The sequence below is a fragment of the Fringilla coelebs genome, assembly GCF_963513975.1.
Source record: "Fringilla coelebs genome assembly, chromosome: 1".
NCBI lineage: Eukaryota > Metazoa > Chordata > Aves > Passeriformes > Fringillidae > Fringilla > Fringilla coelebs.
The window spans coordinates 44,710,637-44,735,462 of NC_140028.1; the positions used below are offsets into that span (position 1 = coordinate 44,710,637).

General features: G+C 39.4%; 1 protein-coding gene across 1 annotated transcript in view; it reads right to left on the reverse strand.

Moving 5' to 3' along the window:
- Nucleotides 1-1,093: 1,093 nt before the first annotated feature.
- MEP1B (meprin A subunit beta) overlaps nucleotides 1,094-24,826 on the reverse strand; it is a 51,543-nt gene continuing 27,810 nt past the window's right edge. The window contains exons 9-21 of the mRNA XM_084203940.1: nucleotides 21,298-21,397; nucleotides 21,156-21,199; nucleotides 20,088-20,160; nucleotides 19,064-19,181; nucleotides 15,007-15,185; nucleotides 13,305-13,523; nucleotides 10,125-10,277; nucleotides 9,164-9,379; nucleotides 6,416-6,883; nucleotides 4,733-4,915; nucleotides 4,014-4,281; nucleotides 2,155-2,356; nucleotides 1,094-1,204 (exon numbers count right to left, since the gene is read on the reverse strand). Coding sequence (XP_084060066.1) covers nucleotides 1,187-1,204; nucleotides 2,155-2,356; nucleotides 4,014-4,281; nucleotides 4,733-4,915; nucleotides 6,416-6,883; nucleotides 9,164-9,379; nucleotides 10,125-10,277; nucleotides 13,305-13,523; nucleotides 15,007-15,185; nucleotides 19,064-19,181; nucleotides 20,088-20,160; nucleotides 21,156-21,199; nucleotides 21,298-21,397 — 2,241 coding nt within the window. The 3' untranslated portion in view covers nucleotides 1,094-1,186. The remainder of the gene's footprint in view (nucleotides 1,205-2,154; nucleotides 2,357-4,013; nucleotides 4,282-4,732; nucleotides 4,916-6,415; nucleotides 6,884-9,163; nucleotides 9,380-10,124; nucleotides 10,278-13,304; nucleotides 13,524-15,006; nucleotides 15,186-19,063; nucleotides 19,182-20,087; nucleotides 20,161-21,155; nucleotides 21,200-21,297; nucleotides 21,398-24,826) is intronic.

Consider the following 24,826-nt stretch of genomic DNA (forward strand, 5'->3'; position numbering starts at 1 on the left):
ACCAGCTAGTCCCGCTTGAAGTTTGCTAGTGAATTATGCACACACACACACACACACACACACAGAGGATTAAATTCACTGAAGAAACATTAACACACAGATTTCTCCAGCTGCCAGCACTCAGACCTCTTACACACCAACACACAGCCTGATCCCTCCAGCTGTTGCTGGCGCCAGGACCTTTCAAGACACATACAAAACACACATACCCATCCCTCCAGTTGTTGGTCTTTAGATCTATAAGCTCTGTGACCCACAGCTCCTCCAGTTCCTGGTCTGTGTGCATGTGTTCCATTCAAGTCCCTCCATGTGCTTGTACCTAGATCCATGAGCCCCAAGACCTGCGGTCTCCTCTGGCCATTGGCATCCAGCTCTCTTTTGCGGGCAGGTCTCTCCAGTTTCTGGCCCCATTTTCTCCCACTTTTCTTTGGATCTTTTGATCCTTCCTCTAAACACCCCATAGTCATTTTTACATAAATCTACAAGCCTTTTCTGATAGCCTGTGTCTCAAGCAGCCTCAACTTTTCCACAACACTCATGTAAATCATATTTCCCCCTTCCTATCAGTTAATAATTGTTCAGGTTGACATTCTTGAGGGTTCTGCCTGAGTAGTTCCTCTAATCAGTGGCTGAAGCATTTGGGATCCTCATTATTATCTCTACTGTGACTTCCTCATTAATGTGTGCCTGTGGGATTCATTTATTACTTTCCTCATTACTTGTTATTTCTTTTATAGCAAGTGGATCACAACCAAATAACAAATGAACCGCACTTCACAAACTCTCACACTACTGACTGACAGCTGGGTACCCTGTGAACACAGGGTCCTGCTCCCCTTTATTATAGACAGCTGTACAATGATAATATAGCAAATTTAGACTTTCCTGTGTTGACTGAAATTCAGGATGCTGTTTTCATGCTTTCTTCATATTTAGGTAGACTTGAAGGACAAGGCAGCCATGTCACACAACATATTTCCATTTTTCTCCATTGAATGACGATACACAGCACTGTCAGACACTCCACTGACTCTAGCACAGTGTTTATCCAGATGATGAATTATTTTCCAGACTTTACAAACTTTTATCATGATGGTTGAGATAAAAGGAACAGAAAGAATGATGACGTAGTTGTGGTTTTGCAGTGATGTTCATCTCGTGTCTTTGATGCTTGTTTGCATTATCTTCAGAAGGATGTTTTAGTCTAAGTGAGGGAATAAAAAAACCAAACCCACATCTTAAAAGTGTATAGGGAAGGGAAGCATGTGTATAATGTAAGAGCATTACTTGCAAAGAAACCAAAGCTATTTATTGGATGGTCATAAAGTAGCTGTGTCAAGTATCTGACACTGCACAGAGGTACTTCAACTCAATGGGGTATCACACAAAGACTATTAGGACAAAATTAAAAATGGAACTCTGCTTTCTGGAAGGATAGTCCTCTTCAGTTTGTTTACAAAATTTCTCCAGTGCCCTGTGAGTCCCTCTAAACTATGTCACACTTCCTGTTTCCAGGACAAGCCCCTACTTAAAGTAAGAGTCCATGTGCCTCAGACTGTATGAAATTTCCTGTGAAAACATGTCCAAATGCTGCTTCTATCCAGTACATGGCATTTCTGATCCTGTCATCTAGACAGTTTAAACCTGCTGTCTTCTTAACGTTTCCTTAAGTTAATATTTCCACAACTACTTCATGCCTTGCATAAAAATAGCCTTTGAATGTGGAAAATGATTTTTTAGATTTGCTTTTTGTTTTGACATCCAGGGATGCATTTTTTAGCACCATATCCAGGGGGGGATTTAGTAGAATAGGCAGCAATAGATGAAATACAAGTTTACTGAGCAGAAAACTTGGTTTAATTACAAATAGAAAATGAACCCCTATGTTCACACTATCCCACTCAATGTAGGCTGTCATTAGGGCAGAGTGGAGGGGGGTGGAAGAGGAGAACAGATTTTTAATTAAGTGGGGTTTTGGTGTTTGATAAATCAGTGTCACTTAAAGGAGTTATTTAATTCTTAACCTGTAGTCTTTAGGCTTCAAAAAGGTGACATCTTCCCATTTACTTCTTACTTAATTTGATTGTTTGCTTTTTAGTGAATATAGATATGAGTGCGTGTGTCTATATTTGTTGAAAGAGGCGACATACTTACTTCTTCTAGAGTCACACCCTCCTTATTCTCCTTTCCTTGGTTGTATTTCTTTTTAAGGCACACTGCAGTTGTGATGGTGACAATAAGCATTACAACAAACACAGTGATGGTTGAAGAAACAGCTATCACAGTATTTTCTTGAGTTGAGCCTTTCCTTTCACACTTTTCTCCCATGTACCACCAGTTGTCACCTGCTGGACATCTAGAAAGCAAAAGAACTAACATTTACTATCACCTAAATATTAAAGGTGTGAAAATATCTGCTTCAGAAAAATGGCATCTCTGATGTAATATCTATATCCTAAAGCACAATGAAGTCATCTTAAAATGGATTTCTATTTTAAAGCTGTCTTAGTGGCCTGAGTGGCCCACTGTCCTTACACACCTAAAGGTGTTTCTTTCAGCTTCCTGATGTTTCACAGGTTATGCCTTCAGAGAGAGCTTTTGCCAGAAATCCTAAATGCTTTCCTATTCCTCTTGACCTCTTAATGCTCATCTATGGAGCTTTTATTTTTTTAATTTTCAAATTTAAAGAACTTGTAAGAGCTGCCTCTGCCTTCACCCAACAGGCAGGTAAGAAAAGAAATTCACAGCCCAGCAGCCATCCAGTTTTAGGACTGAAAACAACCTCCAGGCTTTGATTCCATCACCTTGCCCAGCACCACAGTCAGCACACCCCCCTCCATCTTTCTAACTTTGGTTATTCCTTATGTATTGATTTTCTAGCTCCTGTCTAAGCCATTTACTCAGGACTGCCTCAACCCTGAAAACAAGTCTGTTTGCAGTGCACTGCAAAGATATTGCCTGCTGGGGGGATTCCAGGTGATTCAGCTTGAACAGATGTATCACATTCCCACCCATTTCCCAACAGAAAATTGGGGTGGAAACTGACTACTGGTCACACATTTCTGTAGGACAGAAAGTAGTTTGCAAAGGCACTAAAGTTTCAAAGAGTCCAGAGATGTCAGAAAATAAATGTTCTCTTTCCATAATTTTGAAATGAAGCATAACATTGAGCATATTTTTTATTTTTGTCTTCTTGGAACTACTTCTTGACATTTACTCCTATTTGTGACCTGCTTCTAATGAGTTGCACAAGGATTATTTTTTAAAAGGTTTCTAAATGGGGATATATAACACTTAATGAGTCATCCTGACTCCTGTGGCTCTTGGCCTTCATGTTTTCTTCACATCACTCCCCCAGTCTACCTGCCCTGAAACAGCATCTAAGGTTACTGTCTTCAGCCTCAGAGCTTGTTTGAGAGCTGGAACAACGCTAATCAGGCAGGTAGGTTACGTAAATGTATCCACAGAGAATCAAATAAAAGTTGATATTAATCTTCTTGCAGGGCAAACAATCTTTTATTCCTCAGCTTTCACTGCTGGTTTCAAAGGCAGGCGACTACACTTGGGTAACTCATGGTCATAATTTGCACTGTACAATGTTTCTGAATCAAATTTTAAAATAATGTCTACGCTGCTTCCTACGTGATAAGTATTGCAAATCTACTCTAATTATATAAATGCTCTTTTCTTTCAATTACATTTATTCAACTCTTCTACATTTTGCTATAGGGAATTCTAAAGACTTGGAGTAATACATTACTGAAAATAATAAACACATTTAAAATATAATTTACAGGAAAGTCAAGCAGAGTACTTCAAAATGATCAAATGCTGAGGTTAGGAGCTTTGTTGCCCAAATTGGCCATAAGTTCAGTCTCACAGGAGCAGTTGCAAATACTTGCCTTAACCAGCTACGATCTGTCTTTCCTTTCACTGGGAGCAGAGATTTATTCTGTTAGAAACTCTCATTACTCATCCTGAAGCTGCATTTGAGCATGAGCAAAGGCAGTTACCTGCAGACGGGCGCTCTGTTCACCATGACGCAGACACCATCGTTTTCACAGGGGTTGTCTGGGCAGAAAGCCGGAACCTCTGGATCCTGGGGCTGGGCGGTGCTGCCCGTTGGGGGGGTGGTGGATGCAGTGGTGGTGGTGGTCCCAGTGCCACTGGGGGGCTTGGTGGTGGCAGTCGGGCCAGGGCCAGGTTTGGTGGGGCTGGCGCTTGCAGTCGTAACAAGAAGGGGTGGAGTGCTCGGCTGAGTTGACAGGAGGTGCGATATATCTGCACGGTGAACCCACAGGAAATAAGGGCTTTGCTCCACATTATTTTTCTTTTTATTCTAATGGTAATTTCTAATAATAAAAAAGCAGTAAGGCTGTCCAAAGGTATAACAGAGAAACAGTCTTTTTTGCCTTTTAGGAGCATGATGTATTTTGGAAATGTCCTCTAAATTTTTTTTCAGAAACAGATAGTTTTATTCAAATAAATATATTCAAAATCATTTGCAAAGGATTAGCATTCTTTTATACACCTTCACATGAGATAAAGGAATTATGCTGTGTATGTACCTGGTCACAAATTTATTCAAACACACGATTTGACTTCAGACACAGGCATAATTCAAATACTGCTGAAGTGCAAAATACATTGTGTAAGTATAACTACAGCACTAGTGGCTTGGTGTCTGACACAGTTTGCTGCATTGTAAAGAGTATCAGCTATGTTTACATACCTTCCACTGTTAAAAGAATGTAAACACCATCTTCTTTGATAAAGTTGCGGCTTCTAAGTCTCTCGTGAGTTAAAAATGCACTTGTTCCAACTCCTGGACCTCTCATGTATTTAGTTCCATTGGGAAAAGTTGCTTCGGATCCTACTTTATCTGGCCTATCCCAAGTATAGTTTGATGAGGATTCTGGGGGGGAAAAAAAAGATACAAAGAATGTGAATGTGAGACTGGTCTGGATTTGTGTCTCAGCAGAAACCTCAATTGCCTGGGATTCCCCACTGAGGAGAGGCACAAGACATTGGAGATCTGCAATTATTTGGTTTAGCCTGAGGTACTGAGAAAAGAACCTGCTGGAGGTGAGGCTATTGGAGAGCTCGTTGGAAACCTGTTGTATTTTCTTTTTAGTTCATTAAAGTGAGGTGGTCAAGAAGTAGCACATAAATCATCTATAACATGAGTTAATGCAGTGGTTCTCAAAAGAGAGCATCTCCTGCAGTAGATGTGGGGCATAGGATATTTGAGCAACCTAAATGATCACAATCACTGATGCCTCTCCATCAAACCCTGCTCTAAAGCTCAAATCTGAGCCTGATTGTCCATGAAAGAATCTGACAGAGGGAGAAAGATCTGCCTGTTCCAACATCTCTCTGGTTAGATAAAAAGTGCATGTTACAAGGCTTCCCTTGGAAATCGTGGACTATTTGCAATATATAAATAAACAAGGGAGAAGGAGCAGAGAGCAAACAGATTGCATGTCCACAGGGTCAGAGAAGGAAAAGGGCACTGTGGCTGAAACAGCAGAAAGCACAAGGAAAATGTGCTTTTACAAACATCTGTGGAGGACATGGTGTGGTGTGCCTTTCATTTACAAAGAGGACATTAAGTCTTTCTTCACTACCAACTTTGTTTTCATGTAGAGTCAGTGTCACAGAAAAAACAACAAAAAACATATTGGTTTTAAAATAACAATATGAATTGGATGGTTTTGTGCCTTCCTTCCTTTCTAGTCTGAAAGTCCAGAAAGCTAATTCAGTGGCAGAGATGATTTCTTTTGGCAAAAAGAAGAAAGTCATTATGGCTTAAATCCAAACTTTATCCAATGCTGAATGTGGGTGTTTTCTTTAATATCTCTCTCTTTAGAGATTCCTCAGAGTTACTTTTTACCTCAACTGTCATGTTTCCAAGTTATTGTGGACAACAGCCCTTATCTCTGCACACCTTGAACAAGTACAGATTATATAATATGAATCAGTACTTTGTCCATCTGGAGGCTTTTGCTGGCTTCACCGTACCTTTGACAAGAAGGGCTGGGATTTGTTTGACAGTTGTTTCATTTTTATCTGCTATCAACTGCCTGTATTGTTAATTCAGTATTTTTCTTTTCAAGACTTCTGGAAAACTTCCATTCTCATTAAAACAGAAATATATGTACCCTCACAGAGCATATGAAAGAAACTTTAGGAATAGATGATCCACCTGTTCCTTATGCAAATGCAACTTTGAAATCCTGAGTCCCAGCTTAACTTGCTTGTAGGTTTAATTTTTTTTTTGTCCGTGGATCAATATTATTGTTGCTGCAAACATATAGAACATTCCAGAAGCTAAAAAATATGCATTAATTTACACAAAGAGGAGATGCGACCTCTTGTCTTTTGGTTGTGTTTTACATGTTTGATTTTAACTAACCTGAAAACCTCTGGGGGTCTGTTGTTACACTTCTTTGGTTTGACATCTGTTGACGAATATCCGGATGCTGGTCAAGCAGGATCATGGTACCTTGTTGCCAGGGACAGGGCCATTTCAAATGATCGTCGTTTGCTCCAGAAATCAAGGACAAGTATATTCCTAAATTAAATGGGTTATCAGTGGTACCATTTACGTACAAGCTGATCTGAAAGGCATATCCTTCTCTAGAGTAAAAAGGTGGACTGTATATTATCCCTCCTTTCCCTGCTGGACTTGTGTCGAGGAGACTTGTGAAATTTCGGATATGCCAGACGTGGTGGGGACACTGAGTTTCTGACAAGTTGATGTCATCAATAGAGAGGCCTCCATTCGATAAGCCACTTCCTCTCACGCCTTGAAACATAACCCGGAATTTACTGGTGACATTCAAAGAAACATGATGGAGCTGCCAGTAGGTGTCAGGTGCACCTGAAAAACAAGGGTAGAGAGTTCTGACTCAGCAATACAGCCAAACACTGCACAGGTCTGTGAACCCTATACCAACACTGTGAAAGAATTTTTCAGTTCCACTGGCACTGATGTGATGGAATATTTCTTCTGTAGATGTTACTTTTCAGTTCAAGATCATATTTGCTCGATACAACATTTTAACAGAATTCATATGAACAATAGCACTTGTTGATGGGTTATAAAACTGCTTTTTGTTTTACATTTTTAAATAAAATTTCATTAAATTAATCCAGGAGTTGTGATTATTAAATCTGCAAAAAAGAGTTTCGCCTGTATTGTTAAAAAGAAAAAATTCAGAACAAGTTATATTCAAATAACTGAGCAACATACTCAACAAAAAATGCTCCAGAGGATTGGGGGAACTACAAGACTAGTTCTTTTTTTTTTTTTTTTTTTTTTTTTTTTGTATTTCTAAATGGCTTGTTGGAAGCTTGCCTATGCAGAAGCACTATTCACCCATCACATGATTAATGGTACTAAGGTCAAATTAAAGCCGGTCATTTGCAAAACCCACTTCGTGCAATAGAACCTCACTGCAAGTTTGATGTTGCATCCAAAAGTGCCTGCACTAGCAAATTCCACTTGACTCCAAGAGCAGTGTACACAAAAGCAAAGATCTGCACAGGGGCCTTGTGAGGTCAATGAGAGTAGAACACCCTTTTTTAAAAGTATGTGCACCACAACAGTTTCTTTTGTGGCCTGGTTTTAGTTCATCTGCACAGAAGGCTTTAGCTCGTCTGCACAGCCACGTTTATTGAACAAAGTACAGAACTCATATGCATCACTCTCCTAACAACCTGAAACACAGCACAATGAATCTCAAATATGTCTTAATTTCTTGACATTTTTCATTACTGTTATAATTAGGGGGAAAAAAATTAACCAAGAAACAAGAAGAAAAGCACCCCACTGTTTTCCATGAAATTACCTTCTGCATAAGCTAAAGGATTTTTACACGTAATACATGCAGTTCAAAAATGCCCAGCTGCCACGAACCAGCGGGAAGGGTTCAGGGATTGTCCCTAAGCCACTGAACTATGAACATCATAGATCAGTCCAAACCCTTGAGCAGCTCAGCCAGGGCGTCAGACCAGGGATGGAAGGGGCTGTGGTGTCACTGTTACTTCCAGGTTATTGACTGCATTGGTGAGGGTAACTTCTCACTTGAGAGAAGTGGAACAGCTTGGGGGAAAAACGGTCTTGAACCAATCCTAAAAGTTTTGCCACGGATTGTCAAAATAGGGTGCTTCTTTGGACACACTTATGAGATCAGAGACTTCAAAGGAAATTATGGACTTGAGGAAGCAGGAATGGGAGATGGGGCCTAATGGACACAAAAGAGTGTTTGTGAGGAAGGCTGAAGTCTGGAGAAATTACTCTTGGCATCAAAGTAGGGCTTGAAAGAGTTTGGAGGGCTCGCACTGATGTGAAGTCTACACCTGCCTTAGCAGCTCTCAGATTAGGGATGCTTGTTAGCTCAGAGGGCATAGAGGGTGAAGCCACAGAGGTGAAGAAAAGAGTGGAAAAACCAGCAGCTGAGCCTAAAGGGACAAAAAGAGACAGAAATGAAACCTATTTAGTAAAAGATCCTTCTGTAGTTGGTGTAGGTGAAATGGAGACCACACAATAGTTAAGTATTTGAGAAAGTAATTTAATCCTAAAATGACTTTGGCACTTCTACCTTAAAGAGCTCTTGTCCATTAGCTGACCTCAACTGATCATTCTGTAGGCCATAGGCTCCTAAAACCACAAGAATTTAATGTTCTTCAAGCTACAACTCAAATCATGATCTGTTGCTCATATATTTCCGTTAAGTCATTTAAATTTTATTTATCTTTTTTTAACTTAGATATTCCAGGGCACTTATGCTTTCCATTCCTTTATTATACTTTCTTATTAATTGTAATTTACTCTAATATTCCAACTTCATCAGCTGCTATTGATACCAGCAATTCTAGAACAGTTAAAATGATTGCCTGTGGAATTTTAGCTAGTTTGGCGAGAAAACTGTCTTGATAATACAAGAGTTTGAAATTTGTGGTAATTTATTATATTATAGAAAAGCAGCTGACTGAGGATCCATCAGGTATAATTTCAGCAGCAACGAGTCAATTACATAGATAGAGAAGAAGCAAAAGAACAGCACTAGGAAATGAGTGACTTTGCCATAATAATTTTCCCCAGTACTTTGAAAAATACTGAGGATAGATTAAAACAAAATGCAATTTTATTCCATACCTTTTATCTCTTTGATGAATCTCAGAGTGCCATTTGGATTGGCTGACGTGTACTCCCTGACCCAGACATTCAGCCGGTCATTCTCGTTACCACTGTTATATAAATAGAATTGTAAGCACTGAAAACCTCTTTTGGGATACAGCATTCGGCTCTCCAGGACAGCTGTGCTTCCTTCTCCTCCAGCACTGGTGTCAAAGTGCATGAAGTAGCCAGAATCTGCCAAAAGTCAGTGAGAAATGAGCAGCAGAGGGGAGAGAAAACAGAATTTTCCTGATGTACTGGCTTTCTTAATGCTGGGTTGTAATTAGTCAAGAAGATACAGTCAGGTCAGGGTTAGGTAGATCCTGTACAAATCTCTGACTGAGTGAGGACTGTTACCTGTTCAACTTTTCTAAAGGCAGAACTTTATTCTCTTTGCAGATTTTGTCCTCATTTCATTATCTCTAGGAAACCGTACCCAAACCACAGGCTTTTACTCTCTACCCAGTTACTCTCAGCTGACACCCTGGAGGACTGATTTAAACTCCTGAACTCTTGGACTGTTCTGACAGGTTGAGATACATCTAGCTGGATTGTCAATGAATTTTTCACCTCAGCCCTGATAATACACATTTCAAAATCCTACTCCCGTCCAAGGACTCATTGAGCAATTATTGAGAAAAGCAGCAATCTATTTGGTGTGCCTGCATCCCAGGGTCAATGCTTTATATAACTCACATGACAGGATGTGACACTAAGACCAAAAAAACTGATCAAAAGAGATAAGGACATTTGGTACTCTGAAATAAGCAGAAAATCAACATATCACATGATGTCCTTAGGTATATGGATTTATGCTGCTTAGTTAAAAAATAAACTGCAGTTTGCCAAAAAATAAACAGATAACAAGGCTGAGCTTGAAGGAACCCTGCATGCTGCTGCAGAAAGCACCTCCCAGAAAGATAAGAGTTTTTTCTCATACCTTTGCATTCTCCCATGTTAGTGTGATCAGTGTGTGGCCCAGCAGGAACCTGAGACAAACGCTGCCAGTCACTGTTATCATCTGAACTTTGAATCATGCCACATATATTTTCAAGTTCAAAACTGCATGTGTCCATGAAACTTAGGGAGGAGGCTATGACATTAAAAAAAAAAAAAAAAAAAAAAGTTGTGAATCTCTATTACATAACACATTTTAATTCTGAAGGTCCAAAGCAATGAGCAGAGAAAGACTAAATGCAAACACCAAGTAATCAGTGGCTTCAAATATGATCAGCATTCATACATACAATGTTCAGGAACTCAAAACACTTGGTAATTAACACTGACATTAATAAGATGTCATCAGGAACACTCTGGGCCCTCAGCAAACACAGGAGGGCATCTGCTAATTATCATATCACGCCTTTCATTTATAAAAGGAACACTAATATCAACACAATCCACACACCTTCATATTATAGTCTAAAGATCCTGAGACTTCCCATTCCTTGTTCTGCTTTCTTTGGGCCAGTCCACACATGGCCAAACTCACTAATGTATCAGCTGGAGTGCTTATTTTGAAATATAGAAGAGCAGAAGCTATTTGGCTGCAATAAACAAACCTTGATTTTCCAAACATTGAATTAAAAACACAAAACAAAACAAAAAAAAATATTTGGCAAAGGTGTATTTGGGACCAGTGGATGTTTCTTGTCATACAAATTTTACAATATCTTTCATATAACAAGTGAAAAATTAGGTGAAGGAAGACTGTGCAGTTAAACATGAAAGGGAAAACACCATATGAAATATTTTCTCTGTCCAAAGCAAACTCTGGAGAGGTGGGAGATAGCACAGTCCAGGTTTATCCCTGTTCTTGTTTCTGTTTCCCATTGTACCATGTCTGAGCTCATGTGCAATATCAGCCATGATTTGAAAAGAGCTAAGTTAATGAAATACTTCTTAACCTATGTATAAAGTATTGTGGCTCAAAGGTTTAAAGGTTTCCTTGCATAACAGAAAGACCTTGAGTATCACAAAACTCCACCTCAGTAACATACCAAATGCTTCACTTAAGCTGCAGCTCTGGGAAGCACTTAAGTATGAACTGCTGCCAATTCAGTTCTACTGCTGAGATAATTCGTGCTGTCCTCACAGAAAGCTGAAAACCCTCTAGAGGCTGCAAGGTAGTCAGAAGTGCACGGCAGATATTTTTTAAGATACAGTTCAGTACAATGTTGTAAGAACTAAGAAAAGGCTTTCACAGCAAATGTTATGCTGACTGCTGGAGAAAGGTAAGCAAAAATGGAGAATTATTAGGTGTAAGAACTCTTTGAAATCAAAATATGAAACAAAACATTAAATTGATTTGGCCAAACAGGAAGGAAGTAACCTAATGACCCTAAGTAGAAAGTGCTGGCTGGCATGGAGAGTTGACCTGAATGCCAGGAAGACAGAAAAGCAAGACTCAGTAGATTATGATGTATTTCTGAGGTTCCTTCCTGAAACAGGTGAAGGGGCAATGAGTGAGGCAGGTTGTGAATTCTTCCTGCACCAAGGCCAGACACTTGTTTGTTAGGCAGTTAAAGACTGGACTCAAAGGAAAACACATGGGTGGGGATGAGTGCCAATCCCCAACTTCCAGAGGCCAAGGGAACCTCATGGTCAGCTCTGTCGAGCAGTATGCTCCAAGGGGAAAGCAGACTAAAATCTACAGTTATCATATGGCCTCAAAGAAAGCAGTGAACTCCACATTGGAGCAGCACTAAACAATCTGTCAGTATTTCTTATGCTGTGGGTTGTTTTCTTCTATTTAGGAACGAGGAGTTACATTTTTAATGTGATTTCCTGTCCACATGGGCCTCTAGCAGAAATTTAGCTTGCACATTTCCTTAAATCATGTTCAGCAAATGAAGTAATCTTTTCTGTGGGTGAGGGCTGGGACCTGTGAAACACCATCCTCCCTGGCACTGGTGGGTGGCAATATTTACGTCTCTGCAAATACCATTCACACTATACCCATCACATGAGGCCAAGAGAGGGACTGGGGAGCAGGGCAGGTCCTGATTGCACTGAAGGGGGTGGAAGTTTTGTCACTAATTTCAGCAGGATTGGGGCTTTTTTTTCATTTGGGGAATGTGCCTATGGGTTAAAAATAAAGTTAAAACATCATGAAATATTTCTGTAATGCACAAGAATGATGGAAAATAGATAAGATTAATGGAGAGGAAGAAGGACCCCATCCTCAGTGAAAGACATCCTTAGCTGTAAGCACTTTTATCATGCCTAAGTGATTGTGTAGCAAGTGCTAGAAGCTGAGGCTGCATGTGTGTGTTCAATTTAGACCTACATGAATAAAAATATTTTCATCAGAATTTTACCCTCAGAAAACTGCACCCTTTTAATAAACCAGTTTGATAGTTGTTTAAGGAATCTGTATAATAAGGCTTAAAACATAATTGCAAGCCAGTACTCACTACTTGGGATATTGTAAAAGTTTTCTTCTGAGTGTCAGGGCGCACTGAATGCAGCAACAATCACAGAATTACATTCCAATTTGATAATGGGCTTATCTAGATTTCTCTGTCTTTTACTTTCATTCAGCTTTGTAAAATAAACACCACCTAAGCAAAATAACTCTTCTGACCACTTTTGTAAGAGACCAGGTTTGAAGCTTAACAAGAACATTTAGAAAGCTTTACTCAGAATGGCATCTGTACCCTATTTGCATGGATAGGGTATATATGAATAGGCATGAATCTGTCTCACAGATTCCATGGAAGTGGAGTAGGTATGACAGCCACAGCAAAGATGCTCATTTCTGTGCAGTGTCTGAGCATCAGCTGTGGAATAACACAGGGAAAAAAACAAAAGGTTTTGTGCAGAAGCACACATTTTAAACAGCCACCAAGGGATGAAAAAGTCAGCTGCTGAGCGAAGCTAGTTTTTAACTAAAGGTCAGATAAAATTGCACAGAAACCTCTACTACTCAGCAGTGTTTCTGCAGGAGGGATGTTATTTCTAGCTGTACCATTATTTCTGGTGTTTTTAACACAATTCGCTTCTTTAAATTCATTAGTATCTCTTCCACTTGTTTCTGGATGGGTCCAGCAAGTATGCATCACCCTCATTGCTTTCAAATGATTCTTTCAAATAATATAAAATAAACTGAGAAACTTACTGCAGTTGTACAGCTGGTTCAGCTTCTGGAGGTCGTACTCACTGAAATCCATTCGCTGTCCTATGACATCAATGAAGTCTGGTATGTTGGTGATGATGGTGGGCTCAGTTCCATTCCTGAATGCAGTCTTGCTGTAGTGCATCACAGAATTGTAGTCATAAGGAACGTTCAGGAAGTCTGATCTTTTATCATCATATTTATTGAAATTATGTTCTTTACCTAAATGGCAAAATTGAAAGGAAAGATTGTCTGTTGCTCAAGGGAATCAAATCTTAATGTAAAGACTTGCAGTGACAGAGAATCTATCACATCTCAAAATATTTTTTGAAAGTAATTTACTTGTACTTATTTTGTAAAACAGTTTTATTTCCAGTCTAGGGCTATTTACTTTCCTCTTTCAGCCACTGATTACTTCTGCTGGATGAAGCAAAGTTTTTGCTACCAGAAAACCTTTTCCTGTAGAACAACTTATAAACTTTGATGGGCTTCTGATATCCAAGAGTGGAGAGGCTTCTGATATCCAAGAGTGGAGAGAGTGCTTCAGTACTCAAATTACTGTAATTTGCAACTGTTTCTAATCTGTATTCTCTGATGTTCAATTGCTACTCATTTTAGGTAACAATAAACAACTTAGAGTTGTCAACAGATAAACTTCCAGAATTTAGCTTTACAGATGTTTTCTGGAGTATGAGCAAAGAACCAGTTGCTTACTACCCAATGGGGAGTCAAAATTTAAATCAGTCAAAATACAGTAACTATATTCTGGTCAGTGTAAAAAAATTGCAGCAGTTTCAAATAGTCTCACAATAGTGGAGCTTGTCACTAAAGAGTCAGCAAAATATAATGGAAATCAAATAACAGAGTCAATGTAATTTTCTGTAATGTATAATTGCATATGCACCTGACTATTGATCAGGACTAAATAAGAATGCATTAGATTTAATCATTATCCAGTTTTTCAGTCTTCTGTGTCTACCTATGTTAGGAAAACATCGAGTCTGTGTATATAACTTTGTTTTTGAACAGCCTGAAAGTCACAGAGGACAACAACAAGCTAAAGAGGCAGAGACAGAGCAAATTCCTGAGGAATTCTGTGCCATCTCTCAGGCTTGTGCCAAATATGCCAACACTTACAATTCACAAGCTGCATTTCTAAAGTAACTGCTAGTGTGACACAGACCCTGAAAGGTCTCTCCTGCCTGCCACCCTCTGCACACTCTGTTCTCTCAGCTCTGCTGCTGGCACCAGGTGTAGCAGACAGGCAAAAGAAGGACCAGTGTTTTCACTGGAAATTTTCTACTGGTTTTGGTCACACTGGATTTTTCAGACTGGGGGGGTGGTGGCGTGGTTAGTTATTTTTATTTCATTAAGAGCTTCTAGAGTAAGTGTATTTCTAGAGTATTCATTTAAACAAACTAAATTATCCTCTTCTGCTGCCCTGTGGTACAACATGTAGCATGACAGGATTCAGATCTCTAATTGGAGCTTCAGAAACTGTCATGGCATGAGGAATTACAACAGCAAGAACAAATGAGAATTTATGCTTCAAGCAGACTTCCTTTTATATCTAATTTACTGATATACTGGCTTTGAAAAGTAAGTCCAGGTGAGAGAATAGCATGACCACCAAAAGATGGCTGGAAGGGATATTCCACAAACCACTAACACCAGAGACTGAGAGGAAAGCAGAGGAGTGACTGACCAGACTGAATCCTGTCCCAGACAATGGTCACATAATCATCCCTGTCAGACCGAGACTGCTCATGCCAGAATCCCAGGGCGTGCAGGAATTCATGCTGGACTGTCCCAATCCTGTCACAGTTGGCTCCAATGGAGAGTTGCTGCAAGCCCATTTGCATGTTTCCCACTGAGGACCAGCAGCTGGCATTGACATAAAATGAGAGAGTGCTCTGTGAGATACACACCATCCCCATGTCATGAAAACCCCAAAACCAGTCTGTTCAATAGGTATATTTTTAACCTGAGCATTGAAGTCACATTTTGTTACAGAGAGCACTTTTCCATTGACCTGCTCTTTATCATACCCCTCCTCTCACACTTAGCTCTGTTTCCATGAACAAGAAGGTCCTCATCTCTGGCTCTATTAGAAGAAAAATATTGAGCTACTTGTGACAAAAGAAAACTGATGATGATTTCTTTAGTACTCTGGAACATCAAAGGTTGTGGGCACATTATTTAGAGCAGTTAAATTACTACAAATTAACAATTTTCAGCTAGACCAGGATATGTGACTGTGAGCGCACTTCGAGCATGTCCCTATCATAAGGAGAAGTGTGTTCATGGACATTCTCTCCTCTGCCTGCTTTTCTCTGTCCTGTTTTGGCCTTTTACTTTGCATGGGGCTGTGGCTGCCAGGCAAGGTGTGCTTCTGCATGCTGTGTTTACCTTCTGACAGGCTGATGGATTTGACAGTACTTTTCACAAGCTCTTTTCTTTCTGGCTCTCTGTGAGCAACCGTGCTATAGCACTCGCTGCTCTCACACACTCCCAAGTAAGAGCAAAACCACAGCTGTGCTGCAAGTTTTTATTAAAGGGTGAAGGGATTTAGTGAGTTATCTGCACAGGCCAATAAAATGGCACCCTATATCCACAAACTAGCAGGCACAGAGAAATACATTTAAATTGATATTTTATGTAGCAAATAAATCAATACTTACCCAATGAAGTACATAAAATTAATAGGGCACAAAATATGCCACAGGATTTGCAGTCCTATCACCCCAGAAAGTTAAAAATACAAGCACACCATGTGCTTTCAACCTCTGTGACTTATTAGCGCAACATATTCCCCAGTATTTCATTTTCCACAGAGCAACACAGGCCTTGCCTACTGATTACTCATTAAGATCACAACATGAGACCTGTTAAGGAGCACATGTAGCATCCATAACTTCAAGGTTTTTCCTTGAACAAGGTCTCTTATCGATTCCTGTGTTGTGCAGAAGAAGTCCATCACAGGCCTGGGTCCACCTCCAACCAAAGCCACCTCTGGCTTCACAGCTGGTGCACAGCAGCCTACAGCAGGCACATCCAAGACACTTGGCAAAAGTAACATCCAAATGACAGTAGGTGCAGCTGCCCCTTGCCTTTGGTGTGCCAGATGCCCATAACAATGTCATTGAACAGCCACAGAGGGAGCAGATACACAGCCTGTGCCAGCCTGCACTGAGAACAGAGCTTAGGTGAGCGGGACATGGCACTCCAGAGCACTGGGCACATACAATCCTGTGTCTTCTGGAGGGGAGAAAGGGGAGGAAAGTCTCAGCTTTCCCCAGGTGTGTGAGAGCTGTATTGCCTGAGACTCAATGCTTCCTGCATTGCTATCCAGAGGCTGGAGGAACAGGGAAAAACTTGCTCTGACTAACCCCACCATGCCCCTTTTGGGGCTGTAAATAGACACACGCCAGTTGCAGTGATGCCACTTATTTCAGGCACATTTTTATACTAATGTCCTGCTACTAATTTTCTTCCCACAGTATCACAGATCTCCAATATCAGCTCACAGACACCCTGACTTACCAGCACCAAGCTGGAGAGCCAGGGATCTGTGTCAATCTACTCCTGCATGGATTCCCTTTGCCATGAGCAACAGTGGCAAAGAGCTGAAGTGGCCTCCCAGGAGTATTTCTCCATGGGAAATACTAGAGATGATGTTCATCCTCCCTGGTCTGTTAATCATTTGATTCTACCCCACCATGTTAGTTTTCCTGCTGAATGAATCCTGCTCTTCATGAGAGCAGTAAGGTGAAATGGCACTTCCATTGCAGGTTTCCAGACTCCTCTGTGAACTTTGCAGCCATATCTTGCCACATCTGATTATCCTGCGTTTCTGTAATTCACAATTACATACCTCATGTGTTTTGCTCAGCACACAGGCAGGACCTGACATAATACTGGTAGTAGCCAAGGTGAATGATAGATGAAGAATGTGTACAGGGAGAGGGCTCTTTGTGCAGATACACTCTGTACATACACCAGAGACTACAAATGCATTTTTACACAGGGCAGTCAATACAATAAAACACAGCTTGCTTCTTTTGTGGCTGACTTCATTTGAATTCAAAAGGGTAATCCAGATGAGGACTTTATGGCTTACTTTAATTCTTTTTGACACAAAAGTTCCCCCACATTCCTCTCTTTTATAGATGCAAGCCAAGATCAGAAAGGCAAAGATGTGATTTATCAACCTTTACTTGAAGTGGTAAAATTTTATGTTGTCAGGAACCAGGAATTTTTGTGCCTCTCTGCACTCTACCCTCTGGGCTGAGGTCTTTAGTCAGCAGATAGAAGAGTCCTAATTGATTTTAAAAACTCCAAAATATTAGGAACAGCAGAGCAAAAATGGGTTGGTTTACCCAGCTTACCCCCATTGCACCAGAAGTAAGGAATGGCCTGAAATGAAAGCAGTTCATTCAGGGTCAGTCCTGATGTCTCTGTACGACCCAAGATGACTCACTGAGACTGGCTGGACCTTTTCAGGAGACTGCACCATTTAGCTCCAATCTTTTAAAAAGTTCTGCTGTGGATGTGTCAGCTAAGGTGATGGAAACACTTCAGGGCAAGCCACACACAATGAGGGCAAGATATGCTATCCAACTAGAAGGATTCATCTTCTTCATCACCATGACTCATCTATTTTTAATAGACATATAAATGAAACATTGCACAGAGGCCTCCTACTTGCCATAGGCTAAATATTGTGGTTCTTTTTCAGGTACAATTATTAGCAAATTCAATTCATATTTTAGGGGATGAAGGATTACAAAATTCAGCTACACGAGTTTTCCATTTAGCTCAAAAAGCTGGAGTCATTAGCACAGGAAAATGCATTGCTCCCCCAGTCTCCAATTATACATCTTTTAGAGCTGAGTTTCAGTGTCATGTGTACAGCATGAACAGCAGCAAATACAAAGAGCCAGACACCAAAGAAATTTTGAAATAATTATCTGCTACAAATATCTCAGAACAAGCCAAAGGGAGAGAGAAACATTTTTATTATCAGAAAATCTTTTCCCATTTATGAATGCATTCTCATATCAGGAAATGAATTTCTGAAAACAAATTTCCTCACCAGGCTATCAAGTTCTCCCTGTTCTCCTTTTCTATAAGAGAAATGGTTCAGCACAGAGTGACGAATATATTTGTTCTTGTTGCACTGTTTTGACAGAGAATGTCTTAGAAGGAAAGAAGTTGGGGCAATTTTGACTCCTTTACTGGAGTCTTTTTTTGCAATATTTAAGATGAAATTGCATGACTATTCATTGAAAGAGGTAAATAAAGTAAAATATCAGCAAAATATCTCAGTGCTGCACAAAGTTTAAAAATATTGCTCTTTTATCTGAATGCTCATAGGGAGTTGTTCAAGTGCATTTCCATTGTTACATTCAAACAAATTAATTGCCTCACGGTGAGAACTATCATATCTCTCCTTGGTTTTTCTTTTCCCCTAGAAGCCAAGGTATACTAGGAATGACCAGCTGAAAGCAATACTCCATATATCCAAAGATCAGTCAAGAACATAATTGCTTTGTTTCTGACATCTTTTACTATGTCCAGTAAAATATCTCTTATAGGACTTGATTTCTTCTTATATTAAAGAACAAATATCAGGACTGGGAAAATGGTGACAACAAAAATGTAAAATTATGACCAGATATATGAATTTTAGGTTGAATACTGGCCATGAGAATAGTCTGAAAGCAAACATAATGAAAGTTATTTTGAATTGCTTCTCTTACCCACTTCCTTTGAACACAGATATGTAATTCTTCTCCCCTTCCCAAGGTTTGAAGTCAATACAGGTTTTCAGTCGATACTGTTCAAATGCCTTGAGGATGACTCCCTTAGCATTCATTTCTGCAAAGCAAACAGTGTTCTTGTCAATACTGAATGGAAAGATTTCTACTATTATCCATATGGAGCAAGTCCCAAGGGTTGCTCTTGCTCCAGCAACCTTTGATCAAAATAAACAGGTTTTTTCTTGGATGAAAACCAAAGAGGGCACCTAAAAAACATAAATAAGGGTCTTGCAACACTGCATCTTGCTCTTGTTTTGCTCCTGTGATTTTTTTTTGTACTTATGTACCAAATATGACAGGATGGATATAAAAGGATACTGGGGGGGAAAGGGGGGTTAAGTTTGTAGATTCATTTATTTTTTTGAGATTTATGTAAACAAGTATTAAATGGATCAGAAATTAAGACTTCACATTTTACCTAGTACAGAATGCAGGCTAGAGATCCCTCACTGAATTTCTCCAGGACTTGAATTTTTCAGACTATATCTGTGTTATCTCCTCTAAGCAACTTGCATAGTTTCAACACAAAGATTTAAAGGATGGGGTCAAATTATGATGTGTCTTTGACTCACATAGGGGACTCAGCAATGCACCATTGCCAGCTGTCTGTCAGAATGCCATTTTGCCCTCACTGCTATAAATTACATAAATGGCCAGGTAGGCTTCCTGTCCTTAAAAATATCTTCAGTGCCCTCTTTTCACCTCTACTTTCTGGAGTTTCATATCTCAGACAAAAGATTTCAAAACCAAAACAATCTGCTGGGCTGTAGCAGGGTAATCATCCAAGAGAGGAGGCGAGAGCCAGCTCTGATACCAAGATTTGTGCACGCTCAGCCCCACTCCTGCTGTGGGAAAGGGCCTGCTCTAGATGAAGAGAGGAAAGGACACCACAGGAGCTTTGTCCACCTGTGTTGAACAGTCCAACCAACACAACATACAGACATTGTGAAGGGCAATAGCGTACCCAGGCTGTCCTCAAGGACGTACGGGACGACATGGGGCCACCGATAGCTGTCACCAATGATGGAGTTTCGGTCCTGTATCCAGAAAGAAAACCAGGATGCAGTCCTCAGTAAAAAGGGATTTAGCATCAGGGACTACAATAGTGCTAAAAAACCCCTACAGTTCCAAGTAAGACGTAAAGGAAAACAATGAGCTCAAAACCCCTGAAAGATTAATCAAAGGTCTGAGGTTTGGGTTTGAAATCTCTTCATGCCCTTCTACTGGTGTCCTCAACTTCTGCTGCATTTTCTCCATAGAAATTACCCAAGCTTTTGATGCATGTGCACAGGAGCTTCTGCTCCTAAGGGAAGCCTTATGATCTAAAGTCCTGAAAACTGTACAGAGAGTAATAGTTTTGTAATTTTTCATAATGCAAGCATTTGTTTCTGTGCCTTTAGCAAGTGCTGTCCTTGCTTTCAGAGACATATTCAGCATATGTCCCAAAAGGGAGAGTAAAACACTATTTTCAAACTACTTTCAGAGTGCAAGACACATTGGGGGTTTCCTACTAGATATTTTTGAGATGTAAATGTCATTTTTTTTTTCATTAATCAGATAAGGATGGTGGCCAGATGCCTTAAAATGTGGTATTAGAGATCTAAATTTTTCATTGGTTTTAGTCAATCTACTTACAGGATGAAGGTTTTGCAGCGCTGCTCAGTAAATTTAACTGGCTCAGAATATTGTACAGATAAACAAAGAATTCTTTTTATACAAACCTGCCTGGAAGATGATCAGTGCTGCCTAATCTCTTAAAAGTGACAATGTAAAAAAGGAAACAAGAAGCTAATAAGATTGATCTAATCACTGAAGAGATCTCATGCTGGATAATGTTTCTGCAAATGCTGTTGAGTCCTTCACTGTCTATAACATTTAGTAGAATTCCATCCCCAGTCATCTTCAGTTTATTGTTACATAAACAGCATTTATTGTTTGTAAGAGCAGGATGCATCTATTATTTCCATGCCAGTGATACTTTACATTTAAGTCAATGACACATTTTGGCTTTGTATTTTATATTTGAACTCACCGCAGGAAGTTTGATGTCTCCCTCAAAAAGGTCTAGTCCTAAAGCTAAAGGGAAGAGGAGATTAACATTCAGTTATGGTATTGATCTGTGACTACTATAATGAAAATTATTTTTAAAAAATTGAGACTGAATTTTGAAAAACCTTCATTTATGTCAAAGATGTCCCGATCAATTCCTCCATCTACATCTATTTCTGAAAAATAAAAAGACAAGTGAGGTAGGACATTAGCCATTGCTGTTATCTTTATGAAGTGTGAAAATTAATGCAATAACAATAACAGTAATTATAAATCTGTGTCTGTCGTTGCCATGTTTATGAGCAGCTGGTTTTGTTGACTGCCTCCTGTGCATACAAATAGATCTCTAAACAGAACTCACCAGTTGTCTCTGGAGCAGGCTGGGGAGGGGAAAGAAAAAAAGATATTATTAGAAAGGCAGATAATGAAATGCAGCTCGCGTTACTTTGTCAACAGTATTAGAGATGTGATTCAAGCTCAACTGACAGCACTTAGCACAGGGCTTTGTGTTGGATTGACTGCACCCTCTGCCTCCTCATTTGACTGGAAATCTGTATTTGCTCCTGTGGCAGCTTTGTGCCCTCCCCACCTCAGGGTGTCCAACAAGTAATTCAGCTACTGCTTCCGCAGAGGTTTCACAGCTGCTTTTCTCTCACAACTCAGGTAGTATTAAATTGTCCTTCACAAATGGGAAATAAAGGAGCCTATTATTTCTGTGGAGTCAAGTATTGCTAGTAGTCAGCAGCTGTGCAGAGCCTATGGAAGCTATGATGAACTTCCATCACAAATGTGAAGACTGGGAGAGGGAATGAGTGGTCTGGTGTTACCCAGTGAGGCTTTGGAGGATTGGGTACACAGCCCAGGTCACCTCAGCCCCAGTTTCAGTGCCCTATCTGGACTCCATTTACCTGAGTAATAACAACTCAGACACTCCCTTTGTGACATGGAGAATCCACAGAACATAATGAGATAAAGTGACATATTATGAGATATACATAGAACAATTTCCTTGCCCTAACATGCCTATAGAATCTTAATTCTTTTATTTATCTGGACACTTCATTTTCGGACTGCCTTGGACGTACTTGACATGACATTACACGACTATTTCTCAGATAGTGAGTAAAATCATGAACAGCCTTTCTAAGCAATTGTTCCTGGGTGTCTTGTATTTGTATGTTTGAATAGAAGTTCACAAACTGAAGATAAAAAACATCCTTCTAAAACAATGAAACAGCAATTCTGGAAAAAGTGTTGGATTTTTACTTTTTTTTTTAACCACAGTTTTCACACTGTGTCTCTTTCTCCATATAAATAATTTGTTTTCTGTACATGCAGCTTTGCATGTAGGGCTTCAATTTCCAGTGTGATAAGCATCTGCAACTTCCACTAGAAGTAATGAAAACACAAAATCAGAATGCTGAAAAGCAGCAAAAATCAAGTCCATGCAGCTCCTAGAAACATTAATTGTGGTAATCTCTAATATCTGTACCATGTGTAAGACAACACTATGGCCAGAATATTCAAGAGAGATTCAAATGCACATGTTCCTCTAGACCTAAGTTTCAACACATAATGATGGGAACAATTTTGAGGGAAACAACTGTGAGACATAGAACTCCATGCAAAAATTTTAACCAAACACAGAAAAAAAAATCCTATCTCCAATGAAATGTCAAGGCTCAGAAAGAAAGCTTTGAAATTGTCAGAATGCCCCATTTTATCTTCATAATGAAAGATTAATTTTTAATCTGAAATTACTGCATTTAAAAAACTTCAGCAAATGTCAGAAAAAAAATATTGTAAATACAAAGGCCAGAAGTCTTATTTTATGATTCACCTGAACCAAAATTCACTCAAGGTGCTGCTTCACAGTTTTTTTGTCAGATTTTGACCATTTAATCTCATTGCCAAAGAGATGAAAACCATTTTTTGCCAAACCAAATGGAGGCTATAATTTCTATGTTTAAGAAACATAATTCCTAATTGGTATCAGCTGGCACAGCAAACATTTCGTATCTAACTGTTCTATAAACAGCCAACGTTTTTAATCAGCTTCTCCTGCTTCCTTTTTCTATTTTTAATCAAACTACCACTCAAGTTTGTCCTTGTCCAGTCTAAACCTGACCCTGACCAAGGTCAGTCTAACCAACCTTGACAGGTCAGTTGCAGAAAACACTGAGTAGAATCTGTTTCCTGACTGAATTCGTTCTGAAACAGCCCTGTTCAGCGCTTTGCATTTTTGGAATTTTTTTAATTTCTCAGGTTTTAAGGAAGGTGACTCTTAAAAACCCAGTATCATTGCAGAAAAGGGACTGACTCCATTGAAAAACTGGTTTCAGAGCAGGTCAGAGGCAAATGCTGAAGGATTGATATTGATCTCACATTTCAAAATTAACTGGTATCAGTTAATTTTAACTTAACATTGATACATGAGGAATAAGGATGGGGACTTCAGAAAGAAAACCCCACAACCATATATACATACAGCTTAATAACTGCAGATATCTTGTTCAGACAAACCATCCATACATCTGAAATGTCAGTAGACTCCTCCTACATGTTGAAGTTTCATTGCACATGTATCATACCATTATACTTTGTTATCACTGCATAAGACATTACATTATCACTGTGCATAAAACAGTATTTACATATTCAAGTTTTGAAATGCAGGTGAAGCTTGTAAAACAAGTTGCAAGTACATGGGCAAAGTGCACAACACACGTTTTAAAGGTTTCATTTGCTTTTCAACTCCCACTCACACAAATTACTTGGAAGAAAAAAATTACAAATAACGTTTGCAATATTAAAATATTAAAAAATAAAATCACATTATTGCATTTTATGTTAAAAAATGTTGATGGAGGAGAAGAATCATACCCATCTATCCTGAATCCCCTTATAACCACTAATGGTGAGTAAAAATTTTCTGCAGTTCCAATAACTATAAACTACAATGTACCCATAGCTACTAATCAGAAAGTATAACTGTCCTAAAGGTACAAACCTGGTAACTCCTGGAAAAGCTCCTCTAGCAGCAGCAAAAGCTCACAACCTGAGATCCCTAGCTAAGTACAGTGGTATTTTTGGTGCACAAATAAAAATGTGAGTCCACGACTGAACAATACCAAATGCAGCAATTCAGTGAAACCCATGCTGGTCCTCAGTCTGAAAACTGCCACTGAATGTTTTATACTGAAGGCATCCCTTCTATCACAAGAAAGATTAATTTTTAATCTGAAATTACTGTTCTCTAAAAACTTCAGCAAACGCCAGAAAAAAAATATTGTAAATACAAAGGCCAGAAATGTCATTTTACGATTCACCTGAACTAAAATTCACTCAAGGTGTCGCCACTGCGAATCTCTACCACAAAATACTCTCGTTTCAAAAGCTGCATCTCTGCATACAAGTGTGACTTGTTCACATAGCAGTGACTTTGGTCTCAATAGCAGCCTGACAAAATATATGATGTGATTTCTAGGCTGTGAAAGTATTGTAAACACACAACAAATACACAGTTCATAGGCTTGTGCAGAGGAAGGTTGTGTTAGCTGAAGTGTGCCAAAGAGGAATCTAATTTAGTCTAGCCTACACATATACAAATTACTGATCATTTTAAATATCAGTCCCTAGTTTTGGACATGGACA